This window comes from Rhinoraja longicauda, chromosome 3 (genome assembly GCF_053455715.1).
Source record: "Rhinoraja longicauda isolate Sanriku21f chromosome 3, sRhiLon1.1, whole genome shotgun sequence".
NCBI lineage: Eukaryota > Metazoa > Chordata > Chondrichthyes > Rajiformes > Arhynchobatidae > Rhinoraja > Rhinoraja longicauda.
Genome location: NC_135955.1, coordinates 25,129,765 through 25,152,469, shown reverse-complemented (window position 1 = coordinate 25,152,469; position 22,705 = coordinate 25,129,765). Strand labels below are relative to the sequence as shown.

General features: G+C 40.1%; 1 protein-coding gene across 1 annotated transcript in view; it reads right to left on the bottom strand.

The window, feature by feature from the left end:
* The window catches only part of grin3a (glutamate receptor, ionotropic, N-methyl-D-aspartate 3A), a 153,139-nt gene that overhangs the window by 8,492 nt on the left and 121,942 nt on the right, over positions 1 to 22,705 (bottom strand). Inside the window, exon 7 of the mRNA XM_078394990.1 lies at positions 6,409 to 6,573. Coding sequence (XP_078251116.1) covers positions 6,409 to 6,573 — 165 coding nt within the window. The remainder of the gene's footprint in view (positions 1 to 6,408; positions 6,574 to 22,705) is intronic.

Sequence of the window (22,705 nt, the reverse complement as noted above, 5' to 3'; positions counted from 1 at the left end):
TACGGGTGCTGCACTGTAAGGAGTTTGTACGTTCTCCCCGTGACCTGCGTGGGTTTTCTCCGAGATCTTCGGTTTCCTCCCACACTCCAAAGACGTACAGGTATGTAGGTTAATTGGCTGGGTAAATGTAAAAATTGTCCCTAGTGGGTGTAGGATAGTGTTAATGTGCGGGGATCGCTGGGCGGCACGGACTTGGAGGGCCGAAAAGGCCTGTTTCCGGCTGTATATATATGATATGATATGAAATCACCGAGGAGGAGGATTGAGGGGGAGAGAGAACAGAACTGGGTCAGAAAGTCAGAGAAGTCAGAAAGGAATGATGGGTGTGGTTTGGGAGGGCGGTAGACAACTGCCATGACTAATTTTGTGTGGCCAGAGAGTTTGAAAGCCAGGTGTTCAAATGACGGAGCAGATGAGATGGAGATGAGATTGATCTTGAAGTCCTGTCGGTGAATTACGGCAATCCCACCACCTCGGCCTTCCGAGCGTGGTTTATTGATGTAGGAGTATCCGTTGGGTGTAGTGAGGTTGAGTGAGAGTATGTGACTTGGAAGGTTACATTTTAGCGGCAACATTCCCATCCAATGCCCTTATCTTTCTTTTTTTTATGAGATAAATTTTTTATTGGAGATAGGTACATAACCTGTTTACATCTTTACAGTCATACATTTTTAAATTGATAATATTGTCAATTATTATTATATTGTCTCCAATACCTTTTGCCCCTTTTTTTTTTTTAAACTAGATAGAACTAAAGAAATAGATGAAGTAAAGAAAGAAAAGAGAGAGAAGAAAAATAAAAACAAAAACAAAAACAGATTATAAAGATAAGGAAAAAGTTAGTTAAAGAAGAGTGGAGAAATTTATTAAAATAACAAAAACTTCATTCGAGATATATTCGTACATTTCAAAGTATAGCATTTCATCCATTCTTTAGTCCGAGTGCTAGTCAGGTTCCTGTGCTGAACCATTCTGACCCTTTAAGTAATCAATAAAAGGAGACCATATTCCAATGAATAATTCCTGTTTATCCAACAGGGAAAATCTGATTCTTTCCACGTTTAAGGTCTCCGTCATTTCTATAATCCACATTTTGATTGTGGGGGCCGTAGGGCCTTTCCAAAATTTTAGAATTAATTTTTTTCCTGTTATTAAACTATAATCCATAAAGTTTCTTTGTGTTGTTCTAAATGTTTGATTTAATTCTAATATTCCGAGTATAATTAATTTTGGATCTGGGTCCAATTGTGTGCTGGTTACTTTAGATATTATGCTAAAAATATTTACCCAGAATTTTTTAATTTTTATACAGTTTGCAAACATATGAAATAATGTAGTTTCTAAATGTTGACATTTATCACATTTAGGTGAGATATGTTGGAAAATTTTATGTAGTTTTGTTTTTGAATAGTGTAACCTATGTATTACTTTAAATTGTATTAGAGAATGTCTGGCGTTTAGTGAACACTGATGTATATGTTGCAAACTTTCTTCCCAAGTATCTTTCGTAATTACTTGGTTTAATTCTTTTTCCCATTTTTGTCTGTATAAGTCCGTGGAGGGAATGTCACTGTCTAATAAGATATTATATATATAAGATATTAATTTTTCTGTATTAGGATGTTTGTTCCAACATTCATCAAGAATTTCTGAATTTCTAATTCGAAAATTTTGGGAGTTCGATTTTACATAATCTCTAAGTTGAAGATATCTGAAATAATCATTTCCACGAAGACCATAAGTCTGTTGCAACTCCTGAAATGTCAGAAAAGTGCCTTCCTTATAAAGTTGTCCCATATTTTTAATTCCATAATCCTTCCATTGTGTAAAACCCCCGTCTACCCATGAAGGCTTAAACAAAGGATTATTCACAATTGGAAGAAAAAGTGATAAATTATCTAATTTTAATGTCTTTTTTAATTGTTTCCAAATTCGTATAGCACTAAATATTATAGGGTTTTCCCTATAAATTTTTTTGTTTAATTTAGACGTAGCAAATAATATCGAACCAATATCAAAAGGTAAACAATCTTCCTTTTCCATTTTTAACCAGTCTGGTTGATGATCTATTTCTTCCAACCAGAAATTCATATTTTTAATATTAACTGCCCAGAAATAAAACAAAAAATTGGGTAAAGCCAGGCCTCCATTTATTTTTGATTTACACAAGTGTCTTTTGTTTATCCTATGATTCTTATAATCCCAGATAAAATCATTAACAATAGAGTCCAATTTTTTAAAAAAGTTTTTTGTCAGATATATCGGAATTGTCTGAAAAAGGTATAATATTTGCGGTAAAAAAATCATTTTTATGGCATTAATTTTGCCAACCATTGAGATAGGGAGTGTTTTCCAATATTGAATATTCTTATGTAGTTTGTTCAGTAATGGGGGGAAATTTGCTTTAAATAATGATGTATATATCTTAGTTACATAGATACCTAGATATTTAAATTTTTCATTTACTATTTTAAATGGAAATTGTTGTATTATCTGTTTATTATGTTCCCTTATTGGCATAATTTCGCTTTTATTCCAATTTATTCTGTATCCTGAAAGTGAACCAAATTGGGTTATTAGCTTTAATAAGTTTGGAATACTAATTTCAGGTTTTGTAATGTAAATTAATACGTCATCTGCGTATAGAGAAATTTTATTCACTGTGTCCTTTGTGTTATATCCATGTATTTCCGGATGCCCCCTAACTCTTTCTGCCAGTGGCTCAATAGCAAGCGCAAATAATAATGGGGATAACGGGCATCCTTGTCTACAACCTCTAGATAGGCTAAATTTCGATGACAACCTTTGGTTTGTAAATATTCTGGCCGTGGGATTTGTATATAACAGTTTTATCCATGTACAGAATTTCTCCCCTAGCTGCATATTTTCCATCACCGAAAATAAATAAGACCATTCAACCTGATCAAATGCTTTTTCAGCATCCAGTGAGATTATTGCTAGATCTTCATTAATAATTCTCTTGGAATATATAATATTAAATAATCTTCTTAGATTATAGTATGAATATCGTTTCTGAATGAAGCCTGTTTGGTCAGGGTGTATTAATTTATTCATCACTGTACTTAATCTATGCGCTAGTATTTTAGTTAAAATTTTTTGATCTGTATTTAAAAGTGCAATTGCTCTGTATGATCCCGGGTCTTCCGGATCTTTATCAGCTTTAGGAATAAGTGTTATTATAGATTCATTTAGAGTATCTGGAAGTTTCTGTTGAGTATATATATACTCATACAGTCTATGTAAACGTGGGCTAAGCAAATCATAAAATTTTTTATAAAATTCGGAGCCTAAACCATCTGGTCCTACTGCTTTACCATTTTTTAAAGAACCAATAGACTCCTCAATATCCTTTTGTCAACTGTGAATGATTGGGAGATGGTGTCCAGGGGGCTGAGGAGTTTGTTTATTGTAGAGAACAATCCCATCCAATGCCCTTATCTTTCTACATGATAGAGATGGACAACTGGAAGATAGTGCCAAAGAAATCGTAGCAAGTTGTTCCAGTATATTTTGTAGTTGGTGCAAATTGAGAGCATACTGCCTGGTTTTGTCAAGGCTTGGGTCAGCAAATTGATTGCCCAAGAATGAAGGAGACCACAGAGCATGGTGGACATTGCCCGGGACTGACCTCCCCATCAACAAGGAGATCAAAGGAAAGGTGCTGCCTCAAACAGGCATTCAATATCATCAAAGGCCCACACCACCCTGGCCCACACCACATGTTCATGTTCCTCTCCCTCCATTGGGAAGAAGGTGCAGGAGGCAGCAAACCGTGACTACCCAGTTCAAGAACAGCTTCTTCCCAGCATCCATCAGACTCTTGAACACTATACAACACAAACCTCATTAACTATGATCTAGTATAGCCTGTGTCTTTGGTTTCTTTGGACTTTGATTTTTGCACTCATGGTTTTCTAGTCCATGGTTATTAATTTATTATATTTTTGATTATTATATTTTATCTGTGTTATTGCATTAGGATACAATGGGACATGGATCGGCTGGAAAGTCGTGGGGAGCTATGGCAGATAGAATTTAATCCAGACAAGTGTGAGGTAATGCACCTTGTAAGTCATATTCTGCTTGGAAACACCGAGTAAAAGGCAGGGACCTTCAAAGCATTTTAAATAGAGAGAAACGATAATCCACAGCTCTCTGAAAATGGTGGCACATGTGGATAGGGTAATGAAGAAGACATTTAGCATTCATATCTTCATAAACCCAGACATTGTTACAACAGTTGAGACGTCATGCTGCAGCTAAATATAACTTTGGTGAGGCTGCACTTGCGATATCGTGTGCATTTCTGGAAGGATGTGCAGGCTTTGGAGAAGGTGCAGCAGAGGGTCATTGAGGTGTTGCCTGGAATGAGGAGCTGGAGTTATGAGAGATTGGATTCTCACTGGAATGTAAAGGTTGAAGGGTGACCATATGTAGGTTTATAACATCATGAGGGACACAGATAGTCAGTATATTTATCTCAGGGCAGGAGAGTTTAGAGCGCGAGGGCACAGAATTAAACAGAGAGGGGAGATATTTAGAAGAGAACCATGGGGTACGTTTTCCACACAAAGGGTGGTAAATAAAAAGAATGAACTGCCAGAGAAGATGATAGAGGCAGATATAGATACAATGTTTTAAAGCTGCTTGGGTGTGAAAAACGTAGAGGGTATATGGGCCTGATGCAGGCAAATGGTATTAGTGTAGAAAGGCATTGCAGTCAGCATGGATGAAGTGGGCCAAAAGAGCCTGCTTCTGTGCTATATGTTTCTATGATTCTACGCTTCCCACTGCATTAGGGTTAGGGTTGTGCCTTCCAGACGGTGGAAAGGTTTCGGGAAATGATTGACTAGTAGAGCATTTATTCACAAAATGCTGGAGTAACTCAGCAGGTCAGGCAGCATCTCAGGAGAGATGCTGCCTGACCTGCTGAGTTAATCCAGCATTTTGTGAATAAATACCTTCGATTTGTACCAGCATCTGCAGTTATTTTCTTACGAATAGTAGAGCATGGCCAGCAGGGGTCTCTGGTCTCCTCCAGCTGCCACTTCATATTTCCCTCTCAGAAGACATTAGGGTGCAGCCCCAAACACTTGGGCAAGGTGAGTAGTCTCAAGGAACGAGAGGAGCTGATGCTTTGTGAGCGAGTTGTGGTACTTACGGGACTGTCAGGTTCTAAATTTGAGGATGACCAAGCAGCTGGTGTTAGAAAATCATAGATATTTCAGAAGGTTAGACGGCTGGAAACTGAGGTGGTGATGATGGTGTAAATGAAAGGATTTGAAAACAATAAAGAGAATATTTTTTAAATGATTCGCAAAGTACAGGAGTAACTCAGCAGGTTAGGCAGCATCTCTGGAGGACAAGAAAAGGTGGCATTTCGGGTTGGGATGTCTTGCATTTCCATGTTCCATGACCCGCTGAGTTACTCCAGCACTTTGTGCCTTTTTTTGTTAGCCAGCATCTGCAGTTCTTTGTGTCTACTTTAAAATGTAAGCCAGTCTGCAAAGTGGGGTTGAGTTTGTACACTATCTGCAAATTTAGGAATAACTTTCTGGGTGTTAAGAGTAGACTAGATGCCAATTTCAGAGTTATCAAATGCTTGGGTGAGTTGAGGCAAAGACTGCGCCAGGAAATGTTCTGGTGGCGGAAATAGTAGATTTGAATGTTTTAATTTGAAGCTCAACATAGGGTCCAATGTTAGAAACAGTTTGTTGTACTAACAGAATAGTATTATGATCAGTGATTTCAACTGGGGATAGAATTTTTTTTTTTAGGGCATTCTAATCAGTAAATGATACGAAAGAGTGGAAAAAACTTCAATAGTGTTACATTAGGTGGATGGGTGGTGAGTAGTTTGTTGGTGTGCAATTAGATACTAACGAATGTTGGAATTTTTTAGATCTTTTCCTTTTAGATTCATGGAGCAATTCATCTAATTTCTGATGTAGGGCAGGTAAAGTCACCACCAGTCTGTGCTTCGTTGATAATTTGTTGACTATGGTTGTAGTATATCCATGGTTCATTATTATGTTTGGGTATCAAAAGAATAATTCATAAAACAATTACTGCAGAGAATCTTCAGCTTGACTCTGTAAGGATGTTGGATTGTATCCAGCCCTTTGATCTGGCTATATCAATTCTGATTTCTACTTTGGAAACAAACATAAGGACTGAACATTTTTTTTGAACACCTGTGTTTCAAGGGAAATTACAGACATGCTTGCATTGAAATTCATAACTTGTTAGCAGTTATACTCCACTGATAAAATTCCATTCCTTTAAAGTCAATGGCAGAATACCACATACTGAAGCCAATATTTAGCACACACAGTGCTTTTGACCACGAACCAATTTCTGGCCAGCTGTATTTACATTGGAACATACCTGGCTTGTGTGGAGCCAGTACTTCAATCTTGGCTTTTTCTTGATCCGTGGAAGTACCAGTCGAAAGACGATGTGCTCGCCAACTGTTGCAAGAAGGGAACCAGCAACACCAATGCAGAGCATCACAAAGAGACCTGAGAAATGCTTGATACCCATTTGTAAAGTCTGCGGATAGAGGAGATTGCACCATTATATGCTCAACCCTAGTTTAGTTCTATATAATAGAATTGCCATTGGGTGCTAATTTTCTGCCCCCAAAATACACCAACACAAATATGTCTTTTGCACAAATCTTTAGATATAGAGGTAGCTGCTTGACAATATTTCAAGGCACATTCCTTGTATATGCACATACTTGGCCAATAAACTTATTCATTCATTCATTCATTCATTCATTCATTCATTCATTCATTCATCCATTCATTCATATGTGACAAGTAGTAGGATTGTGTAGATCATATGTGATAATAACATGTGATTGGTCCCATCCCTATCATTGTCTGGCTGTTACTGTTGCCTCAGTGGCCCTGGTTCATACCTGTTCTCCAGTTCTGTCTGTGTGGAGTTTGCATGTTCTCCTATGACACAGTGGATTTTCTCTGAATGCTTCAGTTTCCTCCCATGTCCCAAAGACATACAAGATGGGAGGTGAGTGGTCGAATATGGGGCGAGTGGATGCTAAATCGGGGGAGTTAAAATGTGAACTGTGTAAATGGGTTCCTGATGGTCGGGATTAACGTGATGAGCTGCAGGGCCTGTTCTGTACTGTTGGACTCTATGATTCCATGAAGTGTTTCCCAATTTAGTCAGGCTGCAGAGTCTGCACAATCATAATGGAATGCAGTAAGAAAACAGAGATGGAAAGAATAGAATCAGAACTAAATATAATACAGATTTAGTCAGACAAGTTGAACAAAAGATACAATATGGAGAAAGTCAGGAAGCCACATTTGAAGGGTTTCGACCCGAAACATCGCCTATTTCTTTTCTCCAGAGATGCTGCCTGACCCGCTGAGTTACTCCAGCATTTTGTGTCCAGTCACGTATAAAATATGGCCTTGTTAAAAGAAAATGGTTGGCAAAGAGAGAACTTTTCAGGTCATCCAGACATTCCTGAACACAGCCAATGACTAACGTGGAAACACAAAAACTGCTGCAACCCAGGAAATACTGTAGTCAATTTGTGACAGAAGTTTCAGTAAACACTGATGTTATCATCTGTTTTGGTGACATTTATTTGAGGGATAAATATTGGCAAGTACGCTGAGGATATCTCCTCTATTCTGTGAAATTGCACACTGGATCTTGCAAGTTTACGAAAGAGAGTAGTCAGATCTGTTTAAAGTCTCATTCAAAGGACTTGGCTCTCAGTGAATTGCTTTTCACTTTGATTGCAAGCATTTGGCAACTCAGTGGCAAGGCAAGTCCACCACATTTTGATACATCCCCAATATGTGGTTGCTGGGACCATATGTGCTAGAACATGTGGCCAGAGGCGAGCAGCCCATGCTCATCAATGTCAGCTATAATGACAACGGACAGACTCAAGAAACTAAATAGCCTCTGTCTATCACTCTGCCCTGTTTTCAGGAATCCCTTTGATTCTGAATTTTTTTATTTCACTTCTGAAAGATCGGTAGGGGTAAGATAGACAATAGACAATAGACAATAGGTGCAGGAGTAGGCCATTCGGCCCTTCGAGCCAGTACCGCCATTCAATGTGATCATGGCTGATCATTCTCAATCAGTACCCCGTTCCTGCCTTCTCCCCATACCCCCTGACTCCGCTATCCGTAAGAGCTCTATCTAGCTCTCTCTTGAATGTATTCAGAGAATTGGCCTCCACTGCCTTCTGAGGCAGAGAATTCCACAGATTCACAACTCTCTGACTGAAAAAGTTTTTCCTCATCTCCGTTCTAAATGGCCTACCCCTTATTCTTAAACTGTGGCCCCTTGTTCTGGACTCCCCCAACATTGGGAACATGTTTCCTGCCTCTAACGTGTCCAACCCCTTAATAATCCTATACATTTCAATAAGATCCCTTCTCATCCTTCTAAATTCCAGTGTATACAAGCCTAGTCGCTCCAATCTTTCAACATATGACAGTCCCGCCATTCCGGGAATTAACCTAGTAAACCTACGCTGCACGCCCTCAATAGCAAGAATATCCTTCCTCAAATTTGCATTTATGTCCGGGGAATAAAGGTGAATCATCAAAATGTAAGAAAATGCATGAATTGCCTATAAAGGAATCGAAATGGGCGTGAAAGTACTTTGTGAAAAATCTATTTTGAACCAATGTCTTGGATTATTTTATCCAATGTAAACTCTAAATGCCTTGCTGTCTTGTGGGTTTCTTGGTTGAAATTTTCCCTCGATACTAAAGGTGGCAGCAAAGGCTCTCTTCATTGGCCCCATCTGCACATTATTTTTCATGACAGCTATTAATTGATGCGGAGTTGCGGCTGCAAGCTTTAAAGTCAAAGAATGGAAAGAAATAGACGATTAACTCAAGTCAGTGGGACAATAAATTTTAATGTTGTACTTTACATTGATAATGGATCGAGTTTTCTGTACATTTGCAATGCCACCTGTCATTGATGAAAGTAAATACATGACATAAAACATGGGGAAAGTTTGGCTGTGTATGCAGTGGATAATAAAATTGCCCTCACAATATTTGACACATAAGTACATCATAGTTCCTGCTCCTAGGATCAGGAACCACATCCAAAACCTTCCCGCAAAACTTTTGTTCAAAATAGTGTAAAAATAGGCCCAGGTAGGATTTTCACGCAAATGAAAATAAAATATTTTTTTCTGGAGGTGCAGGAGGTTGATGGAGGAGTGGGGAGAGGTTGCCATATTAAACAATTTGTTCCAAGTGAGACCTAGTCTGAATTTGCTGTTATTCAAAATGTAATTTTGAGGCATCATTATGAGCCACATCAAAATACTGAAAAAAAAGGTTAGCTTTGCAGATGAAGATGATTAAATGAAGATGATTCTGTCTGATCTACAGAGTATTTCTAACATTTTCTATTTAAAATTTCCAGCAACCACAGTACTTTGCTTTGAAAAACTTTTAGGTTTGCCTGACAAATCGTTTTTAAATATGTCATGCCTAATGTGCATAAACATAACAGCATAAGAAATGGACGAAGGAGTGGCCATCTCTTCCCTCACACCTCCTCCACCATTTAATAAGATGACAACTGATCCTTTACCTTAGCGCCATTTTGCACTAACCTCGTTTATAGAGCATGGAACAAACGTACAGCACAGAATCAGGCCCTTCGGCCCACAATGTTTGTGCCAAAGATGATGCCAGGTTATTATAATCTCCTATGCCTGTATGTGATCCATATCTTGATTCACTCTGTAACTAAATGTCTGGGGCAGCACGGTAGCGCAGCGGTAGAGTTGCTGCTTTACAGCGAATGCAGCACCGGAGACTCAGGTTCGATCCTGACTACGGGTGCTGTACTGTAAGGAGTTTGTACGTTCTCCCCGTGACCTGCGTGGGTTTTCTCCGAGATCTTCGGTTTCCTCCCACACTCCAAAGACGTACAGGTATGTAGGTTAATTGGCTGGGTAAATGTTTAATTTAAAAAAAAAAAATTTTTTTTTAAATTAAAATAAAAATAAAAATTGTCCCTAGTGGGTGTAGGATAGTGTTAATGTGCGGGGATCACTGGGCGGCACGGACTTGGAGGGCCGAAAAGGCTGTTTCCGGCTGTATATATATGATGATGATGATGATGATGATGATAATAGTTAAATGGCTTGAAATTTCAATGTTTATGTTTGAAAGAAAATAGGATATAAGCTAAAAACAAGGAACTGCACATACTGGTTTACACAAAATACACAAAGTGATGCAGTAACTCAGCAGGACTCTGAGCAACTCAGGAGAACATGGATAGATGATGTTTCGGGTCGGGTCCCTTCTGAGGTAGGGTCTTGATCTGAGAAGATGCCTGACCCACTGTGTTACTCCTGCACTTTGTGTCTCTTTATGGGATGTAAGGTGACGGGTTTCTTGGGTCCAATTTGTTGACCATACAGATCCTGCCCAATAGGACTCCGTTCCAGAGAAACAGAAACATAGAAAATAGGTGCAGGAGGTTGCCATTCGGCCCTTCGAGCCAGCACCGCCATTCATTGTGATCATGGCTGATCATCCACAATCAATAATCCGTGCCTGCCTTCTCCTCATATCCCTTGATTCCACTAGCCCCTATAGCTGTATCTAACTCTCTCTTAAATCCATCCAGTGATTTGGCTCCCACTGCCCTCTGTGGCAAAGAATTCCACAAATTCACAGCTCTCTGGGTGAAAAGGTTCCTTCTCACCTCAGTTTTAAATGGCCTCCCCTTTATTCTAAGACTGTGGCCCCTGGTTCTGGACTCCTCCAACATTGGGAACATTTTTCCTGCATCTAGCTAGTCCAGTCCTTTTATAATTTTATATGTCTATAAGATCCCCTCTCATCCTTCTAAACTCCAGTGAATACAAGCCTAGTCTTTTCAATCTTTCCTCATATGACAGTCCCGCCATTCCAGGGATCAATCTCGTGAACCTACGCCGCACTGCCTCAATTACAAGGATGTCCTTCCTCAAGTTAGGAGGCCAAAACCGTACACAATACTCCAGATGTGGTCTTACTGTTTGTAACTGTTTGTAACCCGAGTAGGTTGGAAATGCAGCTGTGAAGTGTGTTCCCACACAGCATAAGATGCCTGCAGCGCCACAGCAACAGGCAAATGCATCTCACCGGTCTCCCACATGGTTGATTTGTTTGTACAGGCTGTACCTGCGAACTGCTCGGGTTGTGAACAGCTCTCAGGAATTGAACCCTGCCATAACATGGGGAGGATCTCTGTAGGCGATGATCTGCTCCCAAGAAACCAATCTCCTTTATTACAAATGTAAAAATTGAAATTTCAAGCCATTTCAGTATTATCCAGATATTTAGATATTAAGGGAATCAAGATATGGATCACATGCAGGCAGAGGTGCTTCGTTTATCTTGGCATCAGCACAGACATTGTGGATCAATGGGCCTGTTTCTGTGCCGTGTGCGTAGGAAGGAACTGCAGATGCTGGTTTACATTGCAGATCGACACAAAATGCTGGGGTAACTCAGTGGGTCAGACAGCATCTCTGGAGAAAAGGAATAGGTGACATTTTGGGTGAAGACCCTTCAAGTTTCAAGCTGAGTTACTCCAGCATTTTGTGTCTATACTATGCTCTATATATGAGGCTGTGCATACGTCAACAGTTCGTAAGCTGAGGAGGACTGGTAACCTACTTGCTTATGGTGCTTGCAATGTTCTGGCGTATATTACAGAGACTGTGAGGAAATGTCAGCGTTGAGTGGCAATGAGAAAGTGGGTGCAAATGTCATATCATATCATATCATATATATACAGCCGGAAACAGGCCTTTTCGGCCCTCCAAGTCCGTGCCGCCCAGCGATCCCCGCACATCAACACTATCCCACACAATTTAGGGACAATTTTTACATTTACCCAGCCAATTAACCTACATACCTGTACGTCTTTGGATTAGTATGAGAAAGTTCAAATGTCATTTGCCAAGCACAGGAATCTCCATCCGGCGGTTTCCCTGTCGGATCAGCCACGTGGGCACTGGTATTATAGATTCCAGCATGGATATACAGCATGAGAACAATTTACACTGATCACCTTGCATGACTAAGCTTCATTGCAGCATCACAAAAATCTACAGCTGAGAGATTTATTTTGTTTATTACAGGAGATAGCATCAGTAGTAATGCCTTCCTAACTTCCCTGAAACCAAGTGGCTTGCTAGGTTATTTCAGAGGTTACAAGTCAACCATATTAGTGTAGGTTTCGGGACACATAAACGGCAGACGAAGAGTAGCACACTTCTAACTGTGTTAGTTAACCCATTCAACTTTTGGCATCATTGACTTTCCAGTTACAAGTAAGTTAGTCAACTGCTATACTGAAATTTGTAGCTCTAACACCAAATCCTTAATTCAGTCCAAACCTCATAATCACTTCACTAGTACTCCACCTTAAATATTTATTCCACTGTTGATGCTTCATGGCTCCATTATGCACCACATATCTCTATCATAGACTCATCAAAGTTACTCCAGCATCATCTTTCAAAACACCAATCATGGCCACCTGCAATTTTCAAAATCATACAGCATCACTCCTCCAAATTCCCTACCCAACACTGCTGTAGCAGAACCTTCACTACAAAACCTCAAGGGTACAAGATATTAGCTCCCCAGCAGCTTCTTATGGGAAATTCAGGGATGGGCATTAAATAATGCTGTTCTGCCAGTGAAGTCTATATTTCATGAATGTTAGTAATGTCGTAACTTTATGGGTGTATAATAACTAGTAGTCAGTGAGAGCTAATTTTACAATCTTCCAGAATTGTATTTCTTTGGATTTTAATAATGAAACACTCTCTGTAGAGCCATTATTAATGGGAAAGTGTAGGCACTAGGCTGTTTGATTATTTTACTCTACTACTAAATGATCCTGAACCTATATTACTGACAAACCTTCATAACAAGAATGGATGTAATTGAGTTATTGCCTTCATTTGGTACTATATAATCCCATTTCTAGGCATCTATTTATATAGAGTTGTGGTTTATCTTCAAGTGCTTTGCAGCCAATTACTTGTTTTTGATTTATAACTACTGTTGTAGGATTAAATGAATAAAGCAAACAACTTGTACATAGCAAGCCCCCATAAGTATATGAGATAATTTGTATTCTTGGAGTCAGAAAGTGATGGATGTGGGCTGGCAAATCTGGAGGAATCGACTTCCTCACAGAGTGTCATGGGACCACTTCCATTCACTGGAACAAGTAGAGGGGGGGAGATTAATTTCTCAACTGAAAAGTGCTTCCTCCAGTAGTACAGGAGCTCTCCACTGAATTGTGCGTCCAAGTTGTATGTTCTTGTCTCTGTAGTGAGGGTGTGGTAGCCACATTTTTTTAAATCTGAGCAATCTATATTGATTTGCAATTGCAGCCTGATTAAGCTTAACTCCAATGGTTGATTCAGTAAAACCATGTCTGTAGTTTCCTGCCATACATTGGTAGTGAGTGCTGTGTAATTAACTTTGAAACATGCTCGTTCCACCACAAAATATCTGTGCTGGCATGAAGCTCAGCCTATGTCTGTCAGTAATGCCAAACAGTTCATTTAATATTTTGCAGTTCTTTAGGTTTAATTGGGTTGGCTGAGTACCATTTAATGAGCTGTAATGGATCAGACCTCATTTTATTCTAAGGGTAAATCTACGGCACTGTGACACTGTGTTCAGATACTTGGACCTGTGAAGGCACTTCAAACCCTTTTAGTTTGTTACGAACATAAGCAATTGATGCTGGGGTCAATAACACTGACTGAGGCAGTTCAAGGTTGATTTATTCTTCACTCATTTTTGGGACGTTATAATTGCTCTCAAGTGTGAGCATTTGTGGTCCATTCCTAATAGCCCCAGAGAAGCAGGTGGCAAGCTGCCTTCATGAACCAATACAGTTCCTTCTGTGAAGGTACTCTTGCAGTGCTGTTGGAAAACATTTTTGGGATTTAAACCCAATTATAATAAAGGAATATATTTCCAAGTTAGAACAGTGCCTGACTTGGGGAAGAACTTGCAGATGGTGTGCATCTTCCAACTTGCAGATCATTGCAGATAATGTTACCTTTCTTTATCTTCATAAAAGATGGTAGCATTGTCTGCTACCCTTGTCCTTCTTAGTGACGGAGGACATAATTTGGAAGTGCTGTTAGAATAGGTGTAGTGAGTAATTGTAGTGTGCTGCATAGATTGTGCAGTCTGTGTTTCCCCCACAGTGCTGTTTGACACTGAATTCCTTCAGCTTTTTGTTTTTTGTTCCTGAATCCAACATCTGTCTTCTCTTGTGTCAGACACTCTGGGTATTGATGGAGCTGCACTCATCCACGCAAGTGGAGACAATTCCTATGATTGTACATGCTGGGAAAGACTTGATGGTTGGAAGATGACTCATTCATAACAATAAGCACTGTATACCAAAGAAGATCTGATAAATGGTCTCGACCCACCTATTCCTTTTCTCCAGAGATGCTATCTGAAGAAAGGTCGACTCAAAACGTCACCCGTTCCTTCTAACCAGAGATGCTGCCTGTCCTGCTGAGTTACTCCAACACTTTGTGTCAATCTTTGGTGTAAACCAGCATCTGCCGTTCCTTCCGAAACATGCTGTCTGACCCACTGAGTTACTCCAGCTTTTTGTGTCTATCTTCAGTTTAAACCAGCATCTGTAGTTCTTTCCTAAACATTATACGCTGCCTCTGACCTAGTCTTGTAGCCACACTAACTATGTATTTGGTCCATTTAAGTCACTGGTGATCCTCTAGCACATTGACAGTGGAGGGATATAATGACAATAATGTTACTGAAATTTCAGGGTAGGTGCTTGGACTCTCTCTTGTTGGAGATGGCCATTGCCATGGACTTTTGAGATGTGAATGTTACTTGCTGCACGTGGACATGGTTGCTAATTTGCTGAGAAGTTGGGAATGGAATTTAATATTGTCCTGTGGCGGATCAGGCCACTCCTTGGGTCAGCCCCCTCGTTACGTGACAGACAGGCGTAAGGGGTTAAAAGCCAGCCCATGGGGAGGCGTGGCTCATCCCTAGGTGGACTATGCTGTGGGCAGGAGCTCACAGCCTAATAAAGAACCTTACTGAAAACTGCCTGGCGTCTTGCCTTTTCTCTGGCCTCCGCCAGGCCACTACAGTGCAATCATATCCACTTCTGACTTTCTGATGGAAAGAGACTGTTGGCAAAGCAGTTGAAGATGGTTGAGCAAGAATAGGGAGGTCATGCATAGATGGCCTGGAGCAAAAATACTGACTTCTAATAACCACAGTCATCTTTTTCTGTGAGTCCAAGCGTATAGAGTTTTCAATTTGATACCCAATGACTTCGTTCTCTGGAGCTTTTCAATGCCACACTCCATGTTCAGAAAAAAATTCAGCACTCAATATATTCACCAGCCACACTGCCCCAGTCCTCTGTGATAGTGAGTTCCACATACTTACATAAGTTATCTGTGAAAATGTTCGACATGTCAAACTGTAGCTCTTCAGTTTCAAAAAACAGTATCCAGCCATTTACCCCGTCTGTCACAATGGGCTTCTCCTTCCTTTCTATGCTGCCATAAGCACCTCTCCTTTTAATGCTGAACCTTTCAGAAATGTTAAAATTAATTGAACTAAAGCATCAAAGTCAACAATTTCCGAGCCAGCTATCTCCTGGGGATAACACTGACAGCATAAGAACTTATTTTTCTCTTTCAACAATTTTTTTAACATTCACTGCACTAATGAATATTTTGGGGAAAATTGGCAAATTTATTTAATTCTTACTCCAATTATTTTGTACCTCAACAATTAAAATTACAAATATATCCAATAGACAATAGACAATAGGTGCAGGAGGAGTAGGCCATTCGGCCCTTGGAGCCAGCACCGTTATTCACCGTGATCATGGCTGATCATCCACAATCAGTACCCCGTTCCTGCCTTCTCCCCATATCCCGACTCTGCTATCATTAAGAGCTCTATCTAACTCTCTCTTGAAATCGTCCAGGGAATTGGCCTCCACTGCCTTCTGAGGCAGAGAGTTCCACAGCTTCACAACTCTGAATGGAAACATATTTCCTCATCTCTGTTCTAAGTGGCCTACCCCTTATTCTTAAACTGTGGCCCCTGGTTTGGGACTCCCACAACATCGGGAACATGTTTCCTGCCTCTAGCGTGCCCAACCCCTTAATAATCTTATATGTTTCAATAAGATCTCCTCTCATCCTTCTAAATTCCACAGTATACAAGTCCAGTCACTCCAGTCTTTCAACATACAGTCCCGCCATTCCGGGAATTAACCTCGTGAACCTACGCTGCACTCCCTCAATAGTAAGAATGTCCTCCTCAAATTTGGAGACCAAACCTGCACACAATACTACAAGTGTGGTCTCACTAGGGCCCTGTACTACTGCAGAAGGACCTCTTTGCTCCTATACTCAACTCCTCTTGTTATGAAGGCCAACATTCCATTAGCTTTCTTCACTGCCTGCTGCACCTGCATGCTTCCTTTCAGTGACTGATGCACTAGGACACCCAGATCTCATTCTACTTCCCCTTTTCTTAATTTGACACCATTCAAATAATAATCTGCCTTCCTGTTTTTACCACCAAACTGGATAACCTCACATATCCATTAACATGATAAAGTTTCTAAGTAACATGTTCAGGTTTTAAGCACCTTTAGACATCATATTTTGTTCCAGAATGAATGGTCAAAGTCAACATGATTTATGGAAAGGAAATCATGTTTGATAGATTCATTAAAGTTTTGGAGTAACTCAACAGGTCAGGCACCATCTTTGGAGAAAATATTCGGGTCAGGACCATTCTTTAGTCTGATTAAGGGACCCATCCTGAAACCTCACCCATCCACGTTCTCCACACACATAGCCTGATTCGCTGTTACCCCTGCACTTTGTGCAATTTTTGTTAAACCAGCATCTGCAGTTCCTTGTGTCTCCAGTAGATAAGGGGGAACAAACGTATTTAATATATTTGGATTTTCAGAAGGGTTTCAATAAGGTGCGACAGAAGAGGTTATTGAACAAACCAAAATTGGGGGCAATATATTGCCATGGACTGGGTATGATTTAACAAATAGGTCATCTTTAGTTTGAGAAGCTGTGACTTGTGGCATGTAACTGGGATTGGTGCTGTTTGAGCATCTCATGGGATTTGAAAATAGGACATGAAAGTGTAATATATCCAAGTTTTCTGCTGGTATAAAGTGAAATGGGCTGTGCAAAGAATAGTTATATGGGGAGGTTAAGAAAATGAGAGATGTCATGGCAGATGGAATACAATTAATTTTTAAAAATGCGGTCATCACCTTTGGTAGAAAAATGGTAAAGTGTTTTGTTCAGTGAAAGACTGAAAGATATTAGCAATCCGTGGAACCTAGGTGTTCTTGTTCACAAATCACATCAAGTTAACATGCAGGAAAAACAAGCAATTAGAAAAGGGAATGATTCTGTTGGACATTAAAACAAGAGGATTTGAATAAGAACAGTGATGTTACTGAAGTTATAGAGTCCATGTGGGTTTATATTGGGAGATTTACCAGTGCAAGTACAAGTCTCATCTTGTCTTTCTCCCCAAAGACAGACACAAAATGCTGGAGTAACTCAGCAGGACAGGCAATTTGAATATTGAACATCTCATGGGATTTGGCAAAAGGCCATGAAAGTGGCTGTGAGTAAGGGATTATTGAATGGGAAGTGAATGGCCTATTCCAGCCTCTATTACTCCCGTTCTTCCACTTAGACAATAGACAATAGACAATAGGTGCAGAAGGAGGCCATTCGGCCCTTCGAGCCAGCACCGCCATTCAATGTGATCATGGCTGATCATTCTTAATCAGTACCCCGCTCCTGCCTTCTCCCCATACCCCCTGACTCCACTATCCTTAAGAGCTCTATCTAGCTCTCTCTTGAATGCATTCAGAGAATTGGCCTCCACTGCCTTCTGAGGCAGAGAATTCCACAGATTCACAACTCTCTGACTGAAAAAGTTTTTCCTCATCTCAGTTCTAAATGGCCTACCCCTTATTCTTAAACTGTGGCCCCTTGTTCTGGACTTCCCCAACATTGGGAACATGTTTCCTGCCTCTAACGTGTCCAACCCCTTAATAATCTTATACGTTTCGATAAGATCTCCTCTCATCCTTCTAAATTCCAGTGTATACAAGCCTAGTCGCTCCAGTCTTTCAACATATGACAGTCCCGCCATTCCGGGAATCATAGACTAATACATTTGGACCCAATTCAACCAAAGTTTTCCTTTATTCAAGTTAAGAATGTTTTATTGTCATATGTCCCAGGCATAACAATGAAATTCTTTCTTGCAGCAGCACAATAGAATATGTAAACACAGTACCAATGGTGCTTCATGGCAGCAAATTTTGCCATTACTTTGGGCTTCTTTCAGCGGAGCAGAATGTGCAGGGAATGTTCAAGTTAATCCCATACAGCATTGTCGTGTGATTTCTAGGTGTGCGACTTACATTTGGAAATCTACTGAGCTACAGGAAACTGTATTTCAGCAGTTTGCTCGAATTGGGAATTGGAAACATGCTGTCTTCAGAGAAACGCAATGCAGCTCACGTGCTTATGTGCAATCCATTCTCTCCTCTGAGACAGAAGGTCATGGTTTCAATACACAGTTCAAGGACTGGAGCACAAAATCTAGGTTATCTAGGACTTCAGCGCTGTACAAAGAGAGTACTGGCTCGGTTAGAATAGCTGTCTTTCAAATAAGGTTTTAAACTGCTCTCAGGTGAATGCACAAAATCTTATGGGACCATCTCAAAGTAGTACAGGTGAGATTTTGCCAGTCTCCAGAGACATATTAATCCCTCAAGCAACAACTCTGAAACAGATGGTCTAGTTCTCATCATACAAGTGTGTGTAAGCTGGCTGCTGCCTCTCCTATACTGCAACAGGGACTGTGCCTCACAAGTATTCGATAGGCTTTCAAATGCCAAAGTAATTGGGAATGAGCACTTTGAAGCTGTAGATAAAACATTGGGATATCCCGTCTCCAAAAATATCAACCAATCCTTTCTCTTTTATTCATTCAAAATATTGCTACTCCCCTTTATCAAAATCTGTTGAAGTACCTTCTGAACTGTTCCTGTTTGCCATAACACTCCTTCATGCACAGTAACCCCCTAACCTCACATTTACAAGTAATCTGTGATTGAATAAAATTAAACTGATTTGCTTATTCCACAATAAATTTAAAATTAACTCAGAATGCCAAGAGCAACTTTTGTTTTGCAATTGCACACCCCTTGCATCTGTTTTGCACTGGGATATGTGATTACAAAAGAAGGTTGCTGTTAGCATTATTAATAAGGTACTTTAACCAAAAAGGCACAAATGGAAAAAAAGAGTTTGATCTGATAGCCATAAACAAAAGAGATCAAAGCCATGTTCTTAATATATGGTGATGTTTGACTTTTAGTAAAGAGAGGGCAGGAAGGAAAATATGGTGGTGTAACACCATCTTAATAAGAGATGGATTAACTACAGTTGGGAGGCTCAGATGATTCAGTTCATTTTGGTGAACTGGTAAAACCAGCAAGACAGACCTGCCAGAGTTGTATGTGGACCCTCAAACAGTAGACATACTGTGGGAAAGGAGGCACATAGAAAGGGTAATAGAAGGTGTTAATCTTCATGGGGTAATCAAGTTGGGAAGGGTAACTTTGAGAACAAATTCATAGAGTGGACTGGGGATTGTTTCCCAGAGCAAAGCATAAGAGAGCCAAACTAGGAGCAGGTTATCTTGGATCTGGTAATGTCACGAGGCAAGTTGAATAAATGAACTTGAAGTTCAAGACTTTCTAGGAAGTAATGATCATGGCATAATAGAAACTTAAACACTGTTTGAGAGTGAGAAATTTGGGTCTGAAAAAAATACCTTTAACTTAAATAAAGGGAATTGCGATGGAATGTATATAAAGCCTGCTAGTATAGACAGGCCAGAATGGTTAGCAGGAAAGACAGTGAACAAGTTGTAGCAATAATTTAAATGGGCAATTCACAGCTCTTGGTGAAATATATTTCCCAGCAATGTGGAAAGATTATGCGTGCGTGATGAAACTCCCATGGCTAACCAAGGAAGTTAAGGAGTGTTCAGTTGAAAGATAAATCATATAAGAAGGTAAAAGTTGGTGGTGGATCCAAATACTTGGATAGATTCAGAATCTTTTTCACCCAGAGAGTTGTGAATTTGTGGAATTCTCTGCCACAGAAGGCAGTGGAGGCCAATTCACTGGATGATTTTAAAAGAGAGTTAGATAGAGCTCTAGGGACTAGTGGAATCAAGGAATATGGGGAGAAGGCAGGCACAGGTTACTGATTGTGGATGATCAGCCATGATCACAATGATTGGCAGTGCTGGCTCAAAGGGCCAAATGGCCTCCTCCTGTATCTATTTTCTATGTTTCTATGTAATCCAGGAAAGGGGGACGTAAAAGATGGCATTGAGAAAATAAATTGTGAAGGCAAAGCAAGGAGGTATATAAGATGGAAAACAAGAGTACTTTAAGCCTCTAACAAAGAAGAGCAAGGCTCATTGGTGATAGACAATGAAGCTGGGAATTAGTTAAAGAACAAAGCAACAGCAGAGGAGTTAAACAGAAATTCTGCATCAATCATTATGATAGAAGATGCCACAACCATTGGTACTGAATAATGCTAGTGAGGAATTAAATACCATCAACATCACAAGAAGGTTGATATTAAGGCAAATTAACAGGGCTAAAAGGGCTAAATTAACAGGGGTAAGACCCCTGCTCCAGATGACTAGCACCCAAATGTCCATTAAAGAATGCCAGTCGAGATAGTGGATGATTTGGATATAAATTTTGGAAATGAAACGGACTCGTTGAGAAACTGCCAGAGTGATATTCAATAGATAATAGACAATAGGTGCAGGAATAGGCCATTCGGCCCTTCGAGCCAGCACCGCCATTCACCGTGATCATGACTGATCATCCACAATCAGTACCCCATTCCTGACTTCTCCCCATATCCCTTGACTCCGCTTTCATTAAGAGATCTGGGTGTCCTTGTTCATCAGTTACTGAAAGTAAGCATGCAGGTATAGCAGGCAGTGAAGAAAGCTAATGGCATGTTGGTCTCCATGACAAGAGGAGATGAGTATAGAAGCAAAGAGGTCCTTCTGCAGTTGTACATGGCCCTAGTGAGACCACACCTGGAGTACAAATTTGAGGAAGGACATTCTTGCTATTGATGGAGTGCAAAGTAGGTTCAATAGGTTAATTCCCGGAATGGCGGGACTGTCTTATGTTGAAAGACGGGGGCGATTGGGCTTGTATACACTGGAATTTAGAAGGATGAGAGGGGATCTTATTGAAACATATAAGATTATTAAGGGATTGGACACGCCAGAGGCAGGAACCATGTTCCCGATGTTGGGGGAGTCCAGAACCAGGGGCCACAGTTTAAGAATAAGGGGTAGGCCATTTGGAATGTAGATGAGGAAAAACTTTTTCACTCAGAGAGTTATAAATCTGTGGAATTCTCTGCCTCAGAAGGCAGTGGAGGCCAATTCTCTGGATGCCTTCAAGAGAGAGTTAGATAGAGCTCTTAATGATGGCGGAATCAGGGGGTATGGGGAGAAGGCAGGGTACTGAATGTGAATGATCAACAATGTCATGAATCTGAAGAAAGGTCTCGACCCGAAACATCACCCATTCCCTCTCCCCTAGATGTTGCCTGACCTGCTGAGTTACTCCAGCATTTTGTGATACCAGCCTACCCCTTATTCTTAAACTGTGGCCCCTGGTTTGGGACTCCCTTAACATCGGGAATTTGTTTCCTGCCTCTCGCATGTCCAATCCCTTAATAATCTTATATGTTTCAATAAGATCCCCTCTCATCCTTCTAAATTCCAGAGTATACAAGCCCAGTCGCTCCAGTCTTTCAACATACGACTGTCCCGCCATTCTGGGAATTAACCTGGTGAACCTATGCTGCACTCCCTACACTGCACTTCCTATTTTAAAATGGATGGAAGTAAAAAGTGCGTATCTATGGGCTGATTAGCCTAACATTTGTTGTTAACAAAAATGTATGAATCAATTATTAAGGAAGTAATAGCAATTTGGAAAATTAGAATCTAATTAAGCAGAGTTGACATGACTTCATTAGAGAGAAATTGTGAAGGGTAAATTGATTCAATTTTTTTGAAGAAGTCTCAACCAGAGTGGAAGCCAGCGCTTGAACTGTATTTAGACTTTAAGGCCTTCAACAACATGCCTTATAAAAGGTTATGCCACAAGATAAGAGACAATGATGTTGGAGGTAAAATATTGGCAAGGTGAGAGGACTGACTAACAAGCAGGAAAGAATGAGTCGGAATAAGGGGGCAATTTTCACAGGCTGGCAATCTATACCCAATTTGAAACTCATTTTCTAATTAATCCAGTACAATTAACAAAAAATAAATAAATATTGAGGGCTAATATCAGTAGCTTCAGTTTTAGATGAGGATTACTTTAACTGCCTGGTTCTTCTGCTGTGAATAATTCAATTGATCATAGTTACAATCAAATGATCGATCTCAATAATTGGCAGTGACAATCCTGTACTGTAATTCATATTTAA